At 37.1% G+C, this 20,667-nt stretch overlaps 1 protein-coding gene across 17 annotated transcripts in view; it reads right to left on the minus strand.

Moving 5' to 3' along the window:
- FUT8 (fucosyltransferase 8) overlaps positions 1–20,667 on the minus strand; it is a 337,919-nt gene that overhangs the window by 63,192 nt on the left and 254,060 nt on the right. For all 17 annotated transcript variants that reach the window (XM_005890017.2, XM_070377695.1, XM_070377698.1 and 14 more), the window contains one exon: positions 10,864–11,101. In XM_005890017.2, coding sequence (XP_005890079.1) covers positions 10,864–11,101 — 238 coding nt within the window. The remainder of the gene's footprint in view (positions 1–10,863; positions 11,102–20,667) is intronic.

Genomic DNA, 20,667 nt, shown 5'->3' on the forward strand with positions numbered 1-20,667 from the left:
AGAAGGCTAAAAACAACAGAACTGAGATCAGACACAGTTAAACTCATAGACCAGTATCCTCTCCTCTTCCTCACATTACCTAAACAGAGAAATAAAGATATTTTTGCAGCACAAGGGATCTAAAATATTAAATGCACTTATTTCATATTCTACCTAATTAATCATGAAAATACTACTGTAAAAATACTATGTAGAAGGAGGTCCATAGTCTATCCTAACAGGTTATGTCTATAGATTATCAACCATATCATTAGTTTATCAATCAGTCCATCTGAGATCAGCCATTGTTAAGGATACCAAGCTTGTTAGATTATTTGGATGACTTCAATAGACATCTGAGTAGTTTTGTAAATGTCACAAATATTAGTTTCACAGGAAGAAGTTAAAGTATAATTTAATTTGTCTCAGCTTGCTAAAGATTTTCCTTTTAACCTGAGGTATTTGCTTAAAGAGTTTAATGATAGAATAACATATGATCCAGCAATCTCATCTCTGGGTAGATATACAAAGGAAATGAAATCACTATCTTGAAGAGATATCTGCATCCTCATGTTCACTAGAGCATTATTTATAATAACTCAACCACTGGAAACAACTCAAACGTCCATTGGTGAATGAGTGGATAAAGAAAATACTACATACACACACACACATGTATATGTATATATATATGTGTGTGTGTGTATTTTTATACACACACAATGTCATATTATTCAGCCATGAGAAAGAAAGAAACCTTGTCATTTGCAACAAAATGGACAGGCCTTAAGGATATTATGCTAAGTGAAATAAGTCAGTCAGAGAAACACACGCACTGTATGATCTCCTTTGTATGTGGAATCTAAAAAAAACAAACTCATTGGAAAAGAGAATGGACTGGTGGTTGCCAGAGGTAAAGAGAGGTGAAGGCAGGGAAAGTTGGGGGAAAGGGGTAATGGTAGTCAAAAGTATAAACTTCCAAAAGAAAAGGATATATAAATTTTGAGGATGCGCTGACTTTATTTTTCTGGGCTCCAAGATCACTGCAGATGGTGATTGCAGCCATGAAATTAAAAGACACTTACTCCTTGGAAGGAAAGTTATGACCAACCTAGATAGCATATTCAAAAGCAGAGACATTACTTTGCCAACAAAGGTCCGTCTAGTCAAGGCTATGGTTTTTCCAGTGGTCACGTATGGATGTGAGAGTTGGACTGTGATGAAAGATGAGCGCCGAAGAATTGATGCTTTTGAACTGTGGTGTTGGAGAAGACTCTTGAGAGTCCCTTGGACTGCAAGGAGATCCAACCAGTTCATTCTAAAGGAGATCAGTCCTGGGTGTTCATTAGTAGGACTGATGTTGAAGCTGAAACTCCAATACTCTGGCCACCTGATGCGAAGAGCTGACTCATTTGAAAAGACCCTGATGCTGGGAAAGATTGAGGGCAGGAGGAGAAGGGGATGACAGAGGATGAAATGGTTGGATGGCATCACCAACTCAATGGACATGGGTTTGGGTGGACTTCAGGAGTTGGTGATGGACAGGAAGGCCTGGTGTGCTGCGGTTCATGGGGTGGCAAAGAGTCGGACACGACTGAGCGACTGAACTGAACTGAACTGAACTGAACATACAGCATGGTGACTAGAGTTAATAATACTGTATTGTAGAGTTGAAGGTAACTAAGAGAATAAATCTTAAAAGTTCTCATTATAAGAAAAAACATTTGTAGCCATGTGAGAAGATGGATTTTTACTAAACTTATGTTGTATATCTTAAACTAATAAAATGTTATATGTCAATTACATCTCTAATATAATTGGAAAAAAACTGCTCAACCAAGGTAGAAAACTAAATTACCTTCCTATTCTCTCTACATAAAACGGTAATACAAAATTATTGTCCTATAGACAACAATTATGCAAATTTTAAATAAAATGCAGGAAACATAGCATTATGTAAGTACTTTAGGCTTCCCAGGTGGCCCAGTGGTAAAGAATCTGCCTGCTAAGGCAGGAGACCCAAGAGACACTGGTTAGATCCCTGGATTAGCAAGATCTCCTGGAGCAGGAAATGGCAATCCACTCCAGTGTTCTTGCCTGGAAAATCCCAGGGACAGAGGAGCCTGACAGGCTACAGTCCGTGGGGTCACAAAGAGTCGGACAGGACTGAGCACAAGGTAAGAGGCCTTAGGCAGAAGAACCCCAAATACACATTATTAGGTATGTACTTTAGAGGACTATGGACTTACCCATGTCACAATAAATTTTAATTGTTTGTTCTAGTTGACTGCCTTTCCCCCAGGCTGACCAGATAGTACGCAGTCCTTGCTGTCCAAGGGACTCTCAAGAGTCTTCTCCAACACCACAGTTCAAAAGTATCAATTCTTCAGCACTCAGTTTTCTTCACAGTCCAACTCTAACATCCATACATGACCACAGGAAAAACCATAGCCTTGACTAGATGGACCTTTGTTGGCAAAGTAATGTCTCTGCTTTTGAATATGCTATCTAGGTTGGTCAAAACTTTCCTTCCAAGGAGTGTCTTTTAATTTCATGGCTGCAGTCACCATCTGCAGTGATTTTGGAGCCCCCAAAAATAAAGTCAGCCACCGTTTCTACTGTTTCCCCATCTATTTGCCATGAAGCGATGGGACCAGATGCCATGATCTTAGTTTTCTGAATGTTGAGCTTTAAGCCAACTTTTTCAAGCAAGCAGCAATCTATCTAAACATACACTTAAATCAGATACCTCTAGGGCATTAAATTTTTTCATATTTATAAGCACTGTTTCTTACTAATCATTATTTTCATTTAAAAGAAAGTTTTTCAATTAGATTTATCAAATTAAGTAATTCAGTTCAATTTATGACAATGAAAGACAAGAGAAGGAAATGTAAAACACCCAAATGGTTTAATTGCTAATCTGAATATGAAGGGAAAAAATTAATGGAGGACTGAGTTTAAATGGTTTAAGTTCCCTACAGCTAAATCAATGTATTCAAGAGTAAATAGCAACTACAAAAGTATCTTGGAAACCAGAAGTTATACATAGCCTAAAACAGTCAACAAAATTTAACAAATCAATTACTGTTGAAAGATACTTCAAACTATTAAATTCCAAGATTCTCATTCTAAATTATCATAAAAAATCTATTTGGAAGAATCAAGCCTATTATATGTAGTTAGTTCAGGTTTAGGAAATACTTTTAAATACAGAAAAATATCTGACCATTTTATCAACAACTTTAGAACTGACATGACAGTTGTAGGTACCAAAGAAAGATTATTATTTTCAATTGGAAGCATAATTTTTATATCCTGCTTCACTAAACCAAATTTTTGGAGAAGGAAATGGCAACCTACTACAGTATCTTGCCTGGGAAATCCCACAGACAGAGGAGCTCGGCAGGCTATAGTCCATGGGGGTCACAGAGTCAGAAACAACTTAGCAACTAAACAGCAGCATTTTACTACAAAGGATATGGTTTCATCAGATCAGATCAGATCAGTCACTCAGTCGTGTCCGACTCTTTGTGACCCCATGAAACGCAGCACGCCAGGCCTCCCTGTCCATCACCAACTCCCGGAGTTCACGAAGACTCATGTCCATCGAGTCAGTGATGCCATCCAGCCATCTCATCCTCTGTCGCCCCCTTCTCCTCTTGCCCCCAATCCCTCCCAGCATCAGAGTCTTTTCCAATGAGTCAACTCTTCGCATGAGGTGGCCAAAGGACTGGAGTTTCAGCTTTAGCATCATTCCTCCCAAAGAAATCCCAGGGCTCATCTCCTTTAGAATGGACTGGTTGGATCTCCTTGCAGTCCAAGGGACTCTCAAGAGTCTTCTCCAACACCACAGTTCAAAAGCATCAATTCTTTGGCGCTCAGCCTTCTTCACAGTCCAACTCTCACATCCATACATGACCACAGGAAAAACCATAGCCTTGACTAGACGGACCTTTGTTGGCAAAGTAATGTCTCTGCTTTTGAATATGCTATCTAGGTTGGTCACAACTTTCCTTCCAAGGAGTAAGCATCTTAATTTCATGGCTGCAATCCCCATCTGCAGTGATTTTGGAGCCCAGAAAAATAAAGTCTGACACTGTTTCCACTGTTTCCCCATCTATTTCCCATGAAGTGATGGGACCGGATGCCATGATCTTCATTTTCTGAATGCTGAGCTTTAAGCCAACTTTTTCACTCTCCTCTTTTCACTTTCATCATGAGGCTAAAGTTCCTCTTCACTTTCTGCCATAAGGGTGGTGTCATCTGCATATCTGAGGTGACTGATATTTCTCCTGGCAATCTTGATTCCAGCTTGTGTTTCTTCCAGTCCAGCGTTTCTCATGATGTACTCTGCATATAAGTTAAATAAACAGGGTGATAATATACAGCCTTGATGTACTCCTTTTCCTATTTGGAACCAGTCTGTTGTTCCATGTCCAGTTCTAACTGTTGCTTCCTGACCTGCATACAAATTTCTTTAGAGGCAGATCAGGTGTTCTGGTATTCCCATCTCTTTCAGAATTTTCCACAGTTTCTTGTGATCTGCACAGTCAAAGGCTTTGCATAGTCAATAAAGCAGAAATAGATGTTTTTCTGGAACTCTCTTGCTCTTTCCATGATCCAGCGGATGTTGGCAATTTGATCTCTGGTTCCTCTGCCTTTTCTAAAACCAGCTTGAACATCAGGAAGGTCACAGTTCACATATTGCTGAAGCCTGGCCTGGAGAATTTTGAGCATTACTTTACTAGTGTGTGAGATGAGTGCAATTGTGCAGTAGTTTGAGCATTCTTTGGCATTGCCTTTCTTTGGGACTGGAATGAAAATTGACCTTTTCCAGTCCTGTGGCCACTGCTGAGTTTTCCAAATTTGCTGGCATATTGAGTGCAGCACTTTCACAGCATCATCTTTCAGGATTTGGAATAGCTCAACTGGAATTCCATCACCTCCACTAGCTTTGTTCGTAGCGATGCTTTCTAAGGCCCACTTGACTTCACATTCCAGGATGTCTGGCTCTAGGTCAGTGATCACACCATCGTGATTATTTGGGTTGTGAAGATCTTTTTTGTACAGTTCTTCTGTGTATTCTTGCCATCTCTTCTTAATATCTTCTGCTTCTGTTATGTGAAACCCAAGTAAGACGGTAGGTGTTGCAAGAGGGCATCAGAGGGCAGACACACTGAAACCATACTCACAGAAAACTAGTCAATCTAATCACACTAGGACCACAGCCTTGTCTAACTCAATGAAACTAAGCCATGCCCGTGGGGCAACCCAAGATGGGCGGGTCATGGTGGAGAGATCTGACAGAATGTGGTCCACTGGAGAAGGGAATGGCAAACCACTTCAGTATTCTTGCCTTGAGAACCCCATGAACAGTATGAAAAGGCAAAATGATAGGGTACTGAAAGAGGAACTCCCCAGGTCAGTAGGTGCCCAATATGCTACTGGAGATCAGTGGAGAAATAACTCCAGAAAGAATGAAGGGATGGAGCCAAAGCAAAAAGAATACCCAGCTGTGGATGTGACTGGTGATAGAAGCAAGGTCTGATGCTGTAAAGAGCAATATTGCATAGGAACCTGGAATGTCAGGTCCATGAATCAAGGCAGATTGGAAGTGGTCAAATAAGAGATGGCAAGAGTGAATGTCAACATTCTAGGAATCAGCGAACTGAAATGGACTGGAATGGGTGAATTTAACTCAGATGACCATTATATCTACTACTGTGGGCAGGAATCCCTCAGAAGAAATGGAGTAGCCATCATGGTCAACAAAGAGTCCGAAATGCAGTACTTGGATGCAATCTCAAAAACGACAGAATGATCTCTGTTCGTTTCCAAGGCAAACCATTCAATATCACAGTAATCCAAGTCTATGCCCCAACCAGTAACGCTGAAGAAGCTGAAGTTGAATGGTTCTATGAAGACCTACAAGACCTTTTAGAACTAACACCCAAAAAAGATGTCCTTTTCATTATAGGGGACTAGAATGCAAAAGTAGGAAGTCAAGAAACACCTGGAGTAACAGGCAAATTTGGCCTTGGAATACAGAATGAAGCAGGGCAAAGACTAATAGAGTTTTTCCAAGAAAATGCACTGGTCATAACAAACACCCTCTTCCAACAACACAAGAGAAGAGTCTATACATGGACATCACCAGATGGTCAACACCGAAATCAGATTGATTATATTCTTTGCAGCCAAAGATAGAGAAGCTCTATACAGTCAGCAAAAACAAGACCAGGAGCTGACTGTGGCTCAGACCATGAACTCCTTATTGCCAAATTCAGACTTGAATTGAAGAACGTAGGGAAAACCACTGGACCATTCAGGTATGACCTAAATCAAATCCCTCATGATTATACAGTGGAAGTGAGAAATAGATTTAAGGGCCTAGATCTGATAGAGTGCCTGATGAGCTATGGAATGAGGTTCGTGACATTGTACAGGAGACAGGGATCAAGACCATCCCCATGGAAAAGAAATGCAACAAAGCAAAATGGCTGTCTGGGGAGGCCTTACAAATAGCTGTGAAAAGAAGAGAAGCGAAAAGCAAAGGAGAAAAGGAAAGATATAAACATCTGAATGCAGAGTTCCAAAGAATAGCAAGAAGAGATAAGAAAGCCTTCTTCAGTGATCAGTGCAAAGAAATAAGAGGAGAACAACAGAATGGGAAGGACTAGAGACCTCTTCAAGAAAATCAGAGATACCAAAGGAACATTTCATGCAAAGATGGGCTCGATAAAGGACAGAAATGGTATGGTTTCATACACAAATATAAAAAAATGAAGGAGAAAAACAAAGAATTGAACTTACAACGGGCTATGATTTGGCTATTCAAATGATCAAATGTGCATACTAATTCCTATACTGGTGACATATTTGCACAGAAATCACTAAATTCCACCTGCAGGCACTTCGTGTCAAGTAGGTACAAACAGTAATAATTTCATGGCAGTCGTGTCATAATATCCTAAAAATCTTTGTACAAGTCAGAACAATAACAGATTTAGTTGACTTATGGTTAACTGAAGGATTAATGTCAAAGAGCTTATTAAAATTCATTCTGATTTCTCCAATTCTAGAAATAGGTTTCTTCAAAAGGTACATATATAGATAGTGTATATAAACAGACATAGAAGTGATGGCAATCATACTTTCATAAAAATTAAAGTATTCCAAGTTCTAAAATAAGCCTCTTCCTTTGGATATAAGATTAGCATCTAAATTATTTTACTTATAATGAATTCTGAAAGAACATTGAAAATAACTACTAGTTTAATTAAAGGTGTCCAACAGGCGTAGGTTAATTCATTAGCATGAAGAAAGAGTATGATTTTATACAGTATCTGTAGTGAAAAAGCAAAGATATATTTAATTAAAATTATAATTCTATGATACCACGATGAAATGATTTCTTTAATCGGGGACAGCAAATGACTAAGAAGAAAATACCATTGGTAACTCTTCCGTACCTAAAATTATATGAAAGATTCAGGAAAAGTTACAGGATAGAGGGAGAAAAGAGGATAGAGTTACTAAATTCATCATATTATCTAGTTCCCAGACATTAAAGACTGTTTTACGTTTTTAATCATTATTCTGCTAGGTAAGGCATTTTACGATAGCGTGCTAGGAAGGACTTAGACTGGAGGTAGGTAGAGTGAATGTATTAACCAGAGTTCTGTCATTTATAAGCTGTGTGATTGTGGATAAGCCACTTAGTATCTACCAGGTCTTAAGAGTCCACATAAAAAAAGTAAGGATGATTTTGAAAATCTGTTTAACTGTAACATGAAGAAATTCTGAATGTTTCAAATTCAAGCCTTTTCATAAAAATATTTTATTGGCATACAGTTGCTTTACAATGTTATTTTCTGCTGTACAGCACAGTGATCAGCCATATGTGGATATATAACCCCCTTTTTTGGATTTCCTTCCCATTTACATCACCAGAGAGCATTAAGTAGATTTCCATATGCTATACAGTAAGTTCTCATTAGTTGTCTATTTTATATATATATATATATTTTTTTTCCATTTATTTTGGTTGTATTTATTGGCTGTCTGTAGCACTTTATAATTTCCAATGTAACAGTCATCCTTAGTTTTTGTTAATTATTATTCCTGAGAATATTATATTTTGTGTGCAAAAGTAATTACATTTTCTAACTGCTGTTTTTTAGATGCATAAAAATACAATTGACTCTTTTCCAATAATATCATGTCTACTATAACAGGTATTGTTCAAAGTAAAGGGAAAGTTTCAATCACTCAGTCATGTCCAATTCTTTGCGACCCCATGGACTGTAGCACACCAGGCTCCTCTGTCCACGGAATTCTCCAGGCAATAATACTGGAGTGGGTTGCCATTCCCTTCTCCATATTTTATATTTTTAGCCTTCATGTTCTGTAGTTGCCACTGCTGCTGCTGCTGCTAAGTCGCTTCAGTCGTGTCCGACTCTGTGCGACCCCACAGACAGCAGCCCACCAGGCTCCGCCGTCCCTGGGATTCTCCTAGCAAGAACACTGAAGTGGGTTGCCATTTCCTTCTCCAGTGCATGAACGTGAGAAGTGAAAGTGAAGTCGCTCAAAAGTGTCCGACTCTTTGTGACCCCATGGACTGCAGTCTACCAGGCTCCTCTGTCCATGGGATTTTCCGGGCAAGAGTACTGGAGTGGGGTTCCATTGCCTTCTCCAATAGTTGCCACTACATACTACAAAATATATAAGGAAGGATTATAATCAAACAAACCAAATAACTACTTGTAGCATATTGGCATAGCCAACCTATATACCAAATTGGTAAGTCTAGTGAGGCTAACTTTTAACTTTTTTTATTAACTGACTACTACTTATAAAGTTATCTCTCCTTTGAAATACTGAAACTTATTCTTTGAAGGCTATATGCTTCCACAATCAAAGAAGCTTGAAACTGAACTAAGTACACAAAATGAAAAGTTAGCCACAGTGAGACTGTTAAGAGTTGCTTTTTCTGTATCTCCCTAACCTTGACACCTAATCCTTTTGTACCAGCTATAAACCACAGACCAGATCAATGGAAGTGCGTGTGTGTTCAGTTGCTCAGTCATGTCCGACTCTTTGTGACTCCATGGACTGAAGCCCGCCAGGCTCCTCTGTCATGGGGTTTTCCAGGCAAGAATACTGGAGTGGGTTGCCATCTTCTCCTCCAAGGGACTGAATGTCTCCTGTGTCTCCTGCACTGGCAGGCAGATTCTTTACCACTGATGACCTGAGAGGCCGGATCAATGGAAGAGGAAACCTTAAACTAAAGCTCAGCTAAGTTTTAGATTAAGGGGTTCACTTTAAAATTTGAAGTGAGCTACAAAGAAAAAACAAATGCTGATATACAGAATAAGGCTCCTAAAGAAGACAAAATTCATATCACAAGATGATACTTTAAATCCATAAAGGACATTTTATAGAGCAACTTAAAGCATTTTATAGAAGAAATTACCCAATTAACTTTCTTGACATTTCTGTGAAGTATTACCTGTATTTCCCAAAGGAGGCAAAAAGAAACAAAGGAACTAAAGTTACTCACTTTGCCAATGACATAGCTCCTTATTTCACATCTAGTGTTTTAAAGTGTGAAAAAAAGGTGCTCAGCTCCATAAGAAATTACATTAACTGAAATGCCTCAGCATTTTGAAAAATACTGGACTTCTCATAGATGTGAGTGCAGAGATAGCATAGTGACTTACTACACATTTCACCTAATCACTTAGTTCCGTATATGTCACACTGTTGGCTCTCAATGAATATAGGCTATTAAAGACATCTAACAATTACTTGAGCTTATATGTCAGGTACTGTGCTAAGTGCATTATACATATTAGTGCACTTAATCCTATCAACAACTCAAAGAGGTAAGTAAATTGTTACTCTTCATTTTACCGATGAGGAAATGAAGGCCTAGGTTAAGTTTACTTGCCCAAGATTACAAAAAGATACAGCAAAGATTTTAACAAAGACAGCCCAACTTTGGACCTTATTTAAAGATCATCACTGTAGAAAAAATAAAAGACTAGTGGCAAGAAACTCTACCTATACTCTATCCCTTCTATCACCAAGTCCTCGGAGAGAAATTTCTTGCTCATCTTTGCATCTCTTCTCATGCCTAGCATTGTACCTTAAACATACTGTTCCTCATTAAATGTTTCCTGAATAAAATTAAAATCACATAAACAAATTAGGCTTCATTGTCCTCAACTATAGAATGGAGATAAAGGTACCTTCACTGTCTAGGTGGTTGTCATAGTATGGTCCCTGAACCTGGAAACTTTGTCAGAAATACAAATTTTAGGCCCTGTCTCAGGCTTACTGAATCAGAAAATAGTATTTTAATAAGCTTTCCAGATAATTCTCATGCATGCTGAAGTCTGAGAACCAGCAATCTATGTTATAATTACAAGGATCAAATGAGTACAATAATGTGAAACCACCCCAAAAAGAGAAGGTACATCATCATCATTGAAAGAATAAATTATGTTCCTTGAAAAAACTTAGTGATTTTGCTAGATCCAGATAAAAATGAACATTAGAGATGAAACTGATCATGAGGGAATTCCCTGGTAGTCCAGTGATTAGGACTCTGCACTTCCATGGCAGAGGGCACAGGTTCAATTCCTGGTTGGGGAACTAAGATTCCTGCATGCTGGGTGGTGTGGCCAAAAATAGGACATTTATCATGAAACACTTTGTGAATAAAATATTACTATTCTAGATTTTATCTGGATAATGTATGGTATTCACAATGCAGAGGAAAAATACTAAGATCCATAAGGTTGTAAGTAGAAATCCGATAACTTGGTTATGCAGTAGTTCAACACAGAGAGATGACAAGTTGCACAGGCTTCTTACCTGACCAGTGTCCAGTGGAGACACCAGATCTGTCTGTGCAGGTCTCACTTACAGGTCTAAACACAGTTTCCCATCCTCCAGTAGCATAGCGCCAATTGTGAGATTCCAAGATGAGTGTTCGCTGGGTGCCATATGCAATCATGAAGCAGTAGACCACATGATGGAGTTGACAGCCATAGCCACAGCCTTTGTTGATGTTACACACCAGCTTCTTGGCTTTGCTGCAGTCCTTGGGATTCTGTCAGTAAGGAAGAGAAACAAAGGCAACAATAAACTGTATGGAGAGGTTAACTCCTCTTTATAGGTGGCAACTGTCAAAAATCAATATAATAAGCCAGGACCAGTCCAGTATATCTTATTAAGCAAGGCATTTAGTTTTTAAGATTAGATTTCACAGAATCCACTGAAAATTTTATGTGCATACTTTGGGAGATGGCAGTGAAAAAGACCAGTTACTTCAGAAACATCACCAACAAATGTGAAATTAAGCAGTTACATAAAAAAAATAATAATACTCTTTCACTTCTCTATCACTCGGAACATGCAAGTATGATTCTCTTTGAATTCAAAGTTGCACACATTGAAATCTTTATAAAAGGAGCAAAATAGTTCATTTACTCCAGCTGCACTTCAGCATTCTGAGCTTATTACCTTCACAGATGAAACTCAAATTATCTTAAAGGAAAAACTATAATTTATCTAATAATTCTACCTATTCCAGATTTCAAGATGTCACTAACAAAATGGACTTTGGAAGTAAAGTCACTGAATACTGTAAAAGGATATGAGTTCAACAGTTAAAAAATATCAGTCATAGGACTTTAAGAAAACAAAACTGATGCTACTGGTAATTTTCAAAATAAAATGTAGAACATGCTTTATATCAGATATATTGAGAATGTGTTATGCCAATTTTTAATAAGGCTATCCATTTTTTCTTATTTACATACTTTAATATGACTAGCAAGTGGTTAAAACACTTTAATATTATTTGTATTATCTAACAATGGGTCCAGTGGGGTCCAGTGGGGTTAAGCAATTGTGAAAAATTCTTTTTTCCCATTCTAAGGTATCAGCCCCATCGTATTTCATTTGGGCTATTTGTAAATACCCTAGGCAGCTTAGTTCTTCAAATAAAAATCTGTTTTGACAAGGACTCCTTAGCCTGAGAAAATTTTCAAGCTGTTCTGTCTGCAGGTCCGGGAGAGAAAGAACGGTACTTTTAGGAACAGCATCTTTTCTTCCACATAGCAATAAGCAAGGTAATCAGTTCTCAATTTATATCAGCCTTTAATAAAGCAGTTGCCAAACCACAAATCTACAACTATTTTCTAGGGACATCATCTTGTCATGTCATCATCACACTTGTCATGTCAAGTAGAGCCCTAGAAACAAAAGCTAGGATGATTAGGCTATAAAATGATTCGGGGGGAAAAAAAAGCTGAGAAGGGAAAATGCAACACACAATTACTTTCAGAATTATCTTTCATATTCAGATGTGCCACTGTACGCTAGTCCTTTCAGATCAAAGAAGAACCTATATCATCAAGAGTCTTGTAAAGAGTTAGAGCCCTTAAGAATTCAAGAAAGCCCAAATAAAATTCAGCAAGATGTGGTCAATGCTGTTTCCTCAATCAAGTTCTAGAGCGGCTGATTCTCTTCGCTTGAGACTGAACTCAAGGACAGACTCCTCAGGCTGTAAAGATTCCCACTTCAGCCACGGAAGATTTGAGAGGAACAGAGGGGGTCTGATGTTGGGAGACCAATTCATCATTTACTCTCTTACAATATTATACAAGGATCTGGGAGTAAATAATGTTCTCAAACTGATTCAAAGCTTTATTATTAATTCAACAGTTAAGAGTGCAAAGAGTATTGACATTTGTTAGGTTTTTCATGATTTGTAAGAAATAAAACACCCTGAATATTCCTGAAATTCATATGAATGAAAATGTCCTTCACATATTTTTCAATAAACATTTTCTTTTACAACTGCTTTGAGATGTACAGAATTATTGCAAAGTTAGTACAGAGATCCCACATACCTCACAACCAGTTTTCCGTATTATATCTTATATTAGTTTTAATTTTTTTTAAGGAAAAAAGAGAGTAAAGGAATACAATAATTAAAACATCTGATGTTTAGTTTTCAAACTGTAGATTTTTTTTTGCTGAAAAGAAGACTCACATCTACATTAAAAAATATACCTGTATTTCTTGAGAAAAGAGTTTAATTAGAACCCAATGTTTCAAGAACTGAAGTCTAAGGAAAAGAGGATAATTTATGAAATGAAGCGTATTTCAAGAGTCTTAATGTGTCTCCAAGTAAGCTGGTGACAGAATATATTAAATCTTTCTGTAATGTCAAAGATAACACAGAGAAAAGGAAAAAAGTCTATTATGTTTGGTTCTGGAATGAGAAAGGTCTACATATACGCATAACCAATGGAAGACTCTAAGGCAGAGAGTGATAAGAGAAAATGAATGGCTGTTTGGAATGATAATAGTTAGACAAAACACTGAAAAGACTCAGAGCTATAGCCCATTTTTTTTTTAACCAAAATGATATTTAAAAGTCTGCAAAATTCAAAGGGTCTTATTCATAAAATATTCATAAAAAAGAGAGAGATAGCAAGAAACAGAAAAAGTTTATGTTCTAATATCTAGGAAAAAAAAAAGGCAGATATATAATAGGTAAACAAAGCAACAACTCTGAGATGGATAGGGACTTATTCTAATGGAAAGGAACCTTATATAAGAAAACCCATCATCAGAGCTAAGTCTTTGTTATCCACCACTGTTACGAAGTAGCAACAGAGATTTATGGAATTCTATAAACGTGAAACAGAGCCATTGTTATACATACATACATTCATATACATAATCTCCAAATTTCTTACCAAACAGACTTTGTCAGTTACCACTGATCCTCATTTTAGACTTTTCTGGTGATGTCTGCAAAACACTTGAAGTGTGTCTGTATTATTCGTAAGCAAGAATATAGAGAAGGGCTTCATTACTAAAAGCTTTACTTTAATCATGTTATCATTTTATCAGGGTAGCTATTTCTGATGATAAAATCTGTTTTTTATTTGCTTCTTGTGTGCCTAATGCACTCTCTTCTATATTTCTCTACTAGAAATGCCAAAATGCAGGCAGATAATTCTGTTCTACGCTGTAATTCTTTTGCTTTTTCCCCTCCTTATGGTTTTACGCTGCTCCCTCCACTCATCTCTCCCTCTCTCATTCCCTCCCTATCTCCCTTTCTCTCTCTCTCTCTCTCTCTCACACACACACCACATACACACACTTGGAATATGATACACTTCCAGCAGATAGAGGCTCACTAAGAAGCAATTCTTGTTGGTGAGTGGGAGATGGGGAAATATAGAATGAAAATGTTCCCCCATAAGTCCCCTGGGAGATAGTCTTACTTCTCCCTCCTTTTGCCTTGATTATCACTGAGTGATCAAGTATAGGTGAAACTTTGTTCATTTAATAAATATTTATTAAGCACTAAATGTATACAAGGAAACATGGGATATATATGACAATCCAATAGAATAAGAAATTCTACACATAAATAACCACAATAGTAGACAATTTAAATGTTTTAAGATCATGGTAAACAAGGAATTAAGGAACAGAAAAATCACTTTCAGTTGGACTGAAAGGGTTATGAATAAAACTGCATTTAAAATAAACCTTTAACATATAATTTATTGTGTTTTTGAAATGCTAAGTAAATGTACTTTTTCCATTATTCAATGATAGTCCATAATGCAAAGAATAATTGTGAAGGGCAAAGTGAAATTACTTTACAAACTCTATAAATTATATTTAAAATGTAGGGTTTTGTATACCAGGTCTTCTTAAAGTCAGACTCATCAACAGACACATGTATTCTTGCTTCTTTCAATGGTGATGCTATTTAAGTTTTAGAATAGGAGGTAAATTTTTCAAAATTACTTAAGATATCGTGTTCTACTTGAAGAACTACAGAGAGGTTTAAGATACAAGTTTTTTTCCTAATTCAAGCTCTGTTATGAATTCAGTTTTGTGATTTTTTGCTTCAATTTGGTAATGTATAATTGAGATAAAAATTACCTCTCCCCATAACTGCTCCCTGCTCACCTCCTTCTATCTCAGAGATAATATGAGACTAAAACACATGTATACACTCAAAGCTAATTCAAACATACTATCTCATTTATCCTCATAATCTCAAGAGACATTACTTCACACTGGATAAATGCTGTTCTATTTGTATTTAGTGCTATGAGGTGGCCCAATCACAGGCCCTTATCAGCTAACAATGTTATGTAACAATTTTACAGTTATAATTCTGCAGTAAAGCTGTCACCATAGTACATATAAGAAATAAGGACTTGAGATAAAACAGAGTTCTTCTGTATTCCTTTTGTTCAGCTCTTTTTTTTTTTTTTTTAAACACTACCTGAGGCATTTCTTCTGACACTGTTAGTTTCTAAGAATGACCCTATCTCAACAGAACTGAAATCTGCATTTGCTTTCACTGTCCTGTAAATAAACATTGGGAAGCATATTTAAATCAATATTCCTCTAACTAATACAATATATTAAAGGAAGCAGCATCTCTTAAGCCTAAATGATTACTAATTCACTAAAGGCACCATCAAATGCTAAAATACTTGATTTACTTGGGTTACAACACAAAAATAGTCACTCTGGGATGTGAAGAGCCAGTTTAATTAGGAAGCCAGTTCAATTTCTATTTTGCTAAAAAAAAGAATAATTTTGAATTAACTAGTAAACCATAAGCATTATTATATAACTTAGGCACTGCTAGGATTGAGAGATTTCTACTTCCTTCACTTAATAAATTAGTAGTAATCGAGAATTGATGTAATATTACAAAACAGTATCAATTCTATGGCTTTTAAATCACAGATAAAACCTTTTGCCAAGATTATTTAGATTTTCTATACAAATAAAAGCCTCTTCAGAGGAAAATTTTCCAGTCACAGTGTAATTTCCTGGACCAAAACACTGAAGAAAAAGGCTAAATCAACAACAAACAAAAGCATTTAGTCAATATAAACTGGATATAATATCTCCAGGCATCTCTTGCAAAGAGTAAGTGCTCACTAACTGTTAGTTCAACAGGACTGCATGTACAAGACAAAGGTGATGTCAAATCCATTGTCACAAAAATATACTAACAGGTGGCAAGCCAAAATTTAGAATTCAGGTCTTGACCCATCGCTCAGTGCTCTTATTTGTCCCCTCCCCATGAAGCCTTCAACAAAAGATGCAGTGGAAAGGGTGGGCTCACAGCACTTCGCTGGTCATTGTTTTCTCAGCTTTATGAATGTCTACTTGACAAATAAGAACTGAATATATTTAAGGTGTACAATAGGCTGCTTTAAAATATGTAAAAACTGAAATGATTGCCAAAGTTAAACTAATTAACATATCCATCATCTCACACAGTTATAATTTGGTTTTTGGTGAGGAGAACAGTTAAGATCAACTCTCTTAGCAAATTTCAAGTACACAATACAGTGTTATTATTAACAACTACAGTTACCATGCTGTGCATTAACTCTTTAGAACTTGTTCATCCCACGTAACTGAACCTTTGTACCATCTGGTGAACATCTCCATTTTCCCCACCTTCCTGACCTTGGTAACTACTGTTCCACTCTCTGCTTGCATGAATTTGAGTTTTTTAGATTGCTCATATATGTGAGTATTCGTAGTATTTGTCTTTGTGTGTCAAATTTCATTTACCATAGTGTCCTCCAGGTTCTTCCATGTTGTTGTAAATAGCAGGATTTTCTCTTTTTTACTATGGCTGAATACCATTCCATTGCTGTTTGTACACACACACACTTTCTCTATCCCTTCATCCACTGACAGAACCATAGGTTGTTTCCATATCTTGGCTACTGTGAATAATGATGAAATGAACATGTGTATACAAGTATCTCTTTGAGACACTGATTTTATTTTCTTCAGATACATACTCAGAAGTGGGATTGCTGGAGTCATATGGTAGTTCTATTTTTAATTTTTTGAGTAACATCTTGTTTTCCATAATGGCTCTACCAATTTACATTTCCACCAACAGGGATGGGTATAAAGGTTTTCTTTTCTCCACATACTCCATAACATTCACTATCTTTTGTCTTTCTTGATTATAGCCATTCTAACAATTATAAGGTGATTTGGCTTATCGTGGTTTTGACTTGCATTTTCCTAATGATTAGGAATATTGAGAACCTTTGCTTATACCTGTAGACTCCTCATATGTCTTCTGATGTGCAGAAGTTTAGTTTTATATAGTCTCATTATTGATTTGTTGTTGTTGTTTCTTAGGCTTATGGTGTCATATCTGAAAAAAATCACTGCCAAGACCAATGTCAGAGCTTTTCCCCTCTTTTTTCTTCTATTAGTTTTACAGTTTCAAGTCTTACACTTAAGAATCAAAACCCTGGGAATCCTTCCAGTTTCTCTCTAATAACATTACTTCCATAGGGAGGAACTGAATGACAGATAGCTATTTCCAATAAAGAAAGGTCAGTAAAAACTAGAGAATTGAGTCAGGTAAGTTAAATTTTATTGTGCTCTTTGTTTACTATAATCACAATACAAAATAGTTTTTAATTTGCTTATTTAAAAACATTTGCAACATCTAGGTTTGTGGTGGTAATGAAGAAAAGATTCATTAATAGTGTGGTAAAAACACTTCATTGTATTGGAACAATTTGGTTTTACTTCTCTAAAATTATTTTCAGAAACCAAAGCAGAGAACGTAATGAAGCTAACAGCGGAATTAAAGTACTGCATAGTGGTAATTAAAATAAAGACTCTGGGCATAGTTAACCATGAAAGAGAAAGTTAAAAAGCATTCTCATTTTCAAAAGCCAACACCGGAAATCATTGTCTTTTAACGTATTAAGAATATTTTCATAGCAAAGTTAAAGTAGTATTAAGATGTGCTTTTCACACCTCTAGACGCCTGCCAATGCAGGAGACATGGGTTTGATCCCTGGGTAGGGAAGATCCCCTGGAGTAGGAAATTGCAACCCTCTCCAGTATTCTTGCCTGGAAAATTCCATGGACAGAAGATCTTGGAGGGCTACGCTCTATATGCCTGAAAAGAGTTGGAAAGGACTGAGCTCACACACACAGAGAAGAACAATCTGTTGTAAATATTAATAGTAAGGAAAAAACTAGCTTACTCACAAGTAGGCTACCCAGTGCTTCAGGAAATCAATTTCCCTGTGGGTATTTCATAATGTTTTAAGAGTAACAGATCAAGATACATAGTTTACAGACTGTTATCCTGATGGATTGAAGCAAAAGGTAGGTAGTTATTACATGGTTATAGAAGAGAAAAGCTCTTCTTGATAAGTAAAGCCAGTAACTGGCTTACTTTAAATGCATTTTTTAAACTTTTGCCCTTTGCCTAGAAATCTCTATTGAATGTCTGAAAATCATCTTTAAAAAGATGGAAATTCTATAGATCCAGTAGAAAGCAACAAAGTGGAGAATTTCTTCCACTGATAGTCTCTGAGACAGTGTTCTGTCACCTCTGGGTATTCCAGATAGTCCCTAAAAGACCTCTGTGTCAAGTTCGGTACACCAGAGCAACCTTAGGAACACTGTCTGCTTCCATAGGGCCACAGAGGAAAGACAGAAGGAATGAGATGCATCCACACTTAATTCACTCATTCAAAATCGAATGTAAACACAACTCCCTCCAAGGCTAGAGAGGAAAAGTTGTTATCTGAGGAGCCTGATTCTGCCAATCCTACATGAATGCATAGAAAATTAATTTCCTCAAGTACCTTCAATATTTCTTCCTAAGTTGACAGCTTGATTCCCAGGTCTCAGAACCAATTGAACTGGTCAGGTTAAAACTAGCACGCTTTACAAAATTAAGGTCGAATTTCAGAAAGCCCTTCCATCCACCATTATTTTACTTAACAAGACTTATGGGGCTTTCCTCATACTGGCAGATAGTCTCTACAAAAAAAAAAAAAAAAAAAGAGGGAAGGGGGGAAAAAGAGGGAGAAGGCAGTAGTATGTGAAAAGGGGAAGAGAAAAGGAGAAGGGAAGAGAGAGGAGAGAGAGGGAGGGAAGAGAGAAGGAGGGTATATACAGGGCTGAGGGAATGGGGTAGGAGAGGGAAGAGGAGGGAAGAAGGGGAAAGAAGGATAAAAATAAAGGCAAGCTCCAGAAAGGTTAGCTGTGTCTTATATAGTATTCAAAACTAAAATAGATTAGCAGACACAAAAGAGAAACAGTAGCTGGAATTTTGTTCTTGTGCAAAGGCTTTGTTTTGTTTTAAATAAAAGAATAACTTAACACTGTACATTCTGCAAAATGCCATTCTTCGGGGTAGAAACGATACTTACAGCACTTGTCCCTCACTGATTTTTAAATCAAACCATCAACAATAATTAAACCAGACGTCAAATCTTGCTACTACTTCTCCTGGATAGAGGCTTTGTCCCACTTTTCCATGTAGCTGGCCAAGCACTGAGAATCTACTATTAGCAGATTAAAATTTCTTTGAAATCCTTAGCTATTATTATTTTAATTAAAAACCCTCTTTAGATCACTTTTCTCACTGCCTCAGTATAACAGTGCTCTAACCAATTCATGTTATTTTCTTTACTTTTGAAAATCTTTAACTCTACATCTTTTGATGTTTATTTGTAAATAATTTAAGACTCACAATAGATTGCAAAAACAGTAGTTACTGTGAACCTTCCACACAGCTTTCCTCAAAGAAAACATCTTATTTAACCACAACACCGAATTCCTGATTATCAACATCAGGAAACTGATGTTAAACAACATTATTAACTACAAAATAGATTTTTAAGAGAGACAGGAATACCAGACCACCTTACATGCCTCCTGAGAAACCTGTACGAAGGTCAAGAAGCAACAGTTAGAACCGGACATGAACAACAGACTGGTTCCAAATTGGGAAAGGAGTACATCAAGGCTGTATATTGTCACCCTGCTTATTTAACTTACATGCAGAGTACATCATGCGAAATGCCAGGCTGGATGAAGCATAAGCTGGAATCAAGATTGCGGGGAGAAATATCAATAACCTCAGATATCAGATGACACCACCCTACTGGCAGAAAGAAAAGAGGAACTAAAAGAGCCTCTTAATGAAAGTGAAAGAGGAGAGTGAAAATTTGGCTTAAAGCTCAACATTCAGAAAACTAAGATCACGGCATCTGGTCCCATCACTTCATGGGAAATAGATGGGGGGAAAATGGGAAAAAATGGAAACAGTGACAGACTTTATTTACTTGGCCTCCCAAATCATTGCAGATGGTCCCTGAAATTAAAATATGCTAGCTCCTTGGAAGAAAAGCTATGACAAACCTAGATAGCATATTAGAAAACAGAGACATCATTTTGTTGACAAAGGTCCATAAAGTCAAAGCTATGGTTTTTCCCATATATGGATGTGAGAGCTGGACCATAAAGAAGGCTGAGCACTGAAGAATTGATGCTTTCGAACTGTGGTGCCAGAGAAGACTCTTGAGAGTCCCTTGGACTGCAAGATCAAACTAGTCAATCCTAAAGGAAATCAACCTTAATATTCATTGGAAGGACTCACACTGAAACTCGAACACTTTGGCCACCTGATGTGAAAAGCCAGCTCACTGAAAAAAGACCCTGATGCTGGGAAAGATTGAGGACAGCAGAAGAGGGTGACAGAGGATGAGATGGTTGGATGGCATCACTGGCTCAATGGACATGAGTTTGAGCAAATTGCGGGAGACA

This window comes from Bos mutus, chromosome 10 (genome assembly GCF_027580195.1).
Source record: "Bos mutus isolate GX-2022 chromosome 10, NWIPB_WYAK_1.1, whole genome shotgun sequence".
Taxonomy (NCBI): Eukaryota; Metazoa; Chordata; class Mammalia; order Artiodactyla; family Bovidae; genus Bos; species Bos mutus.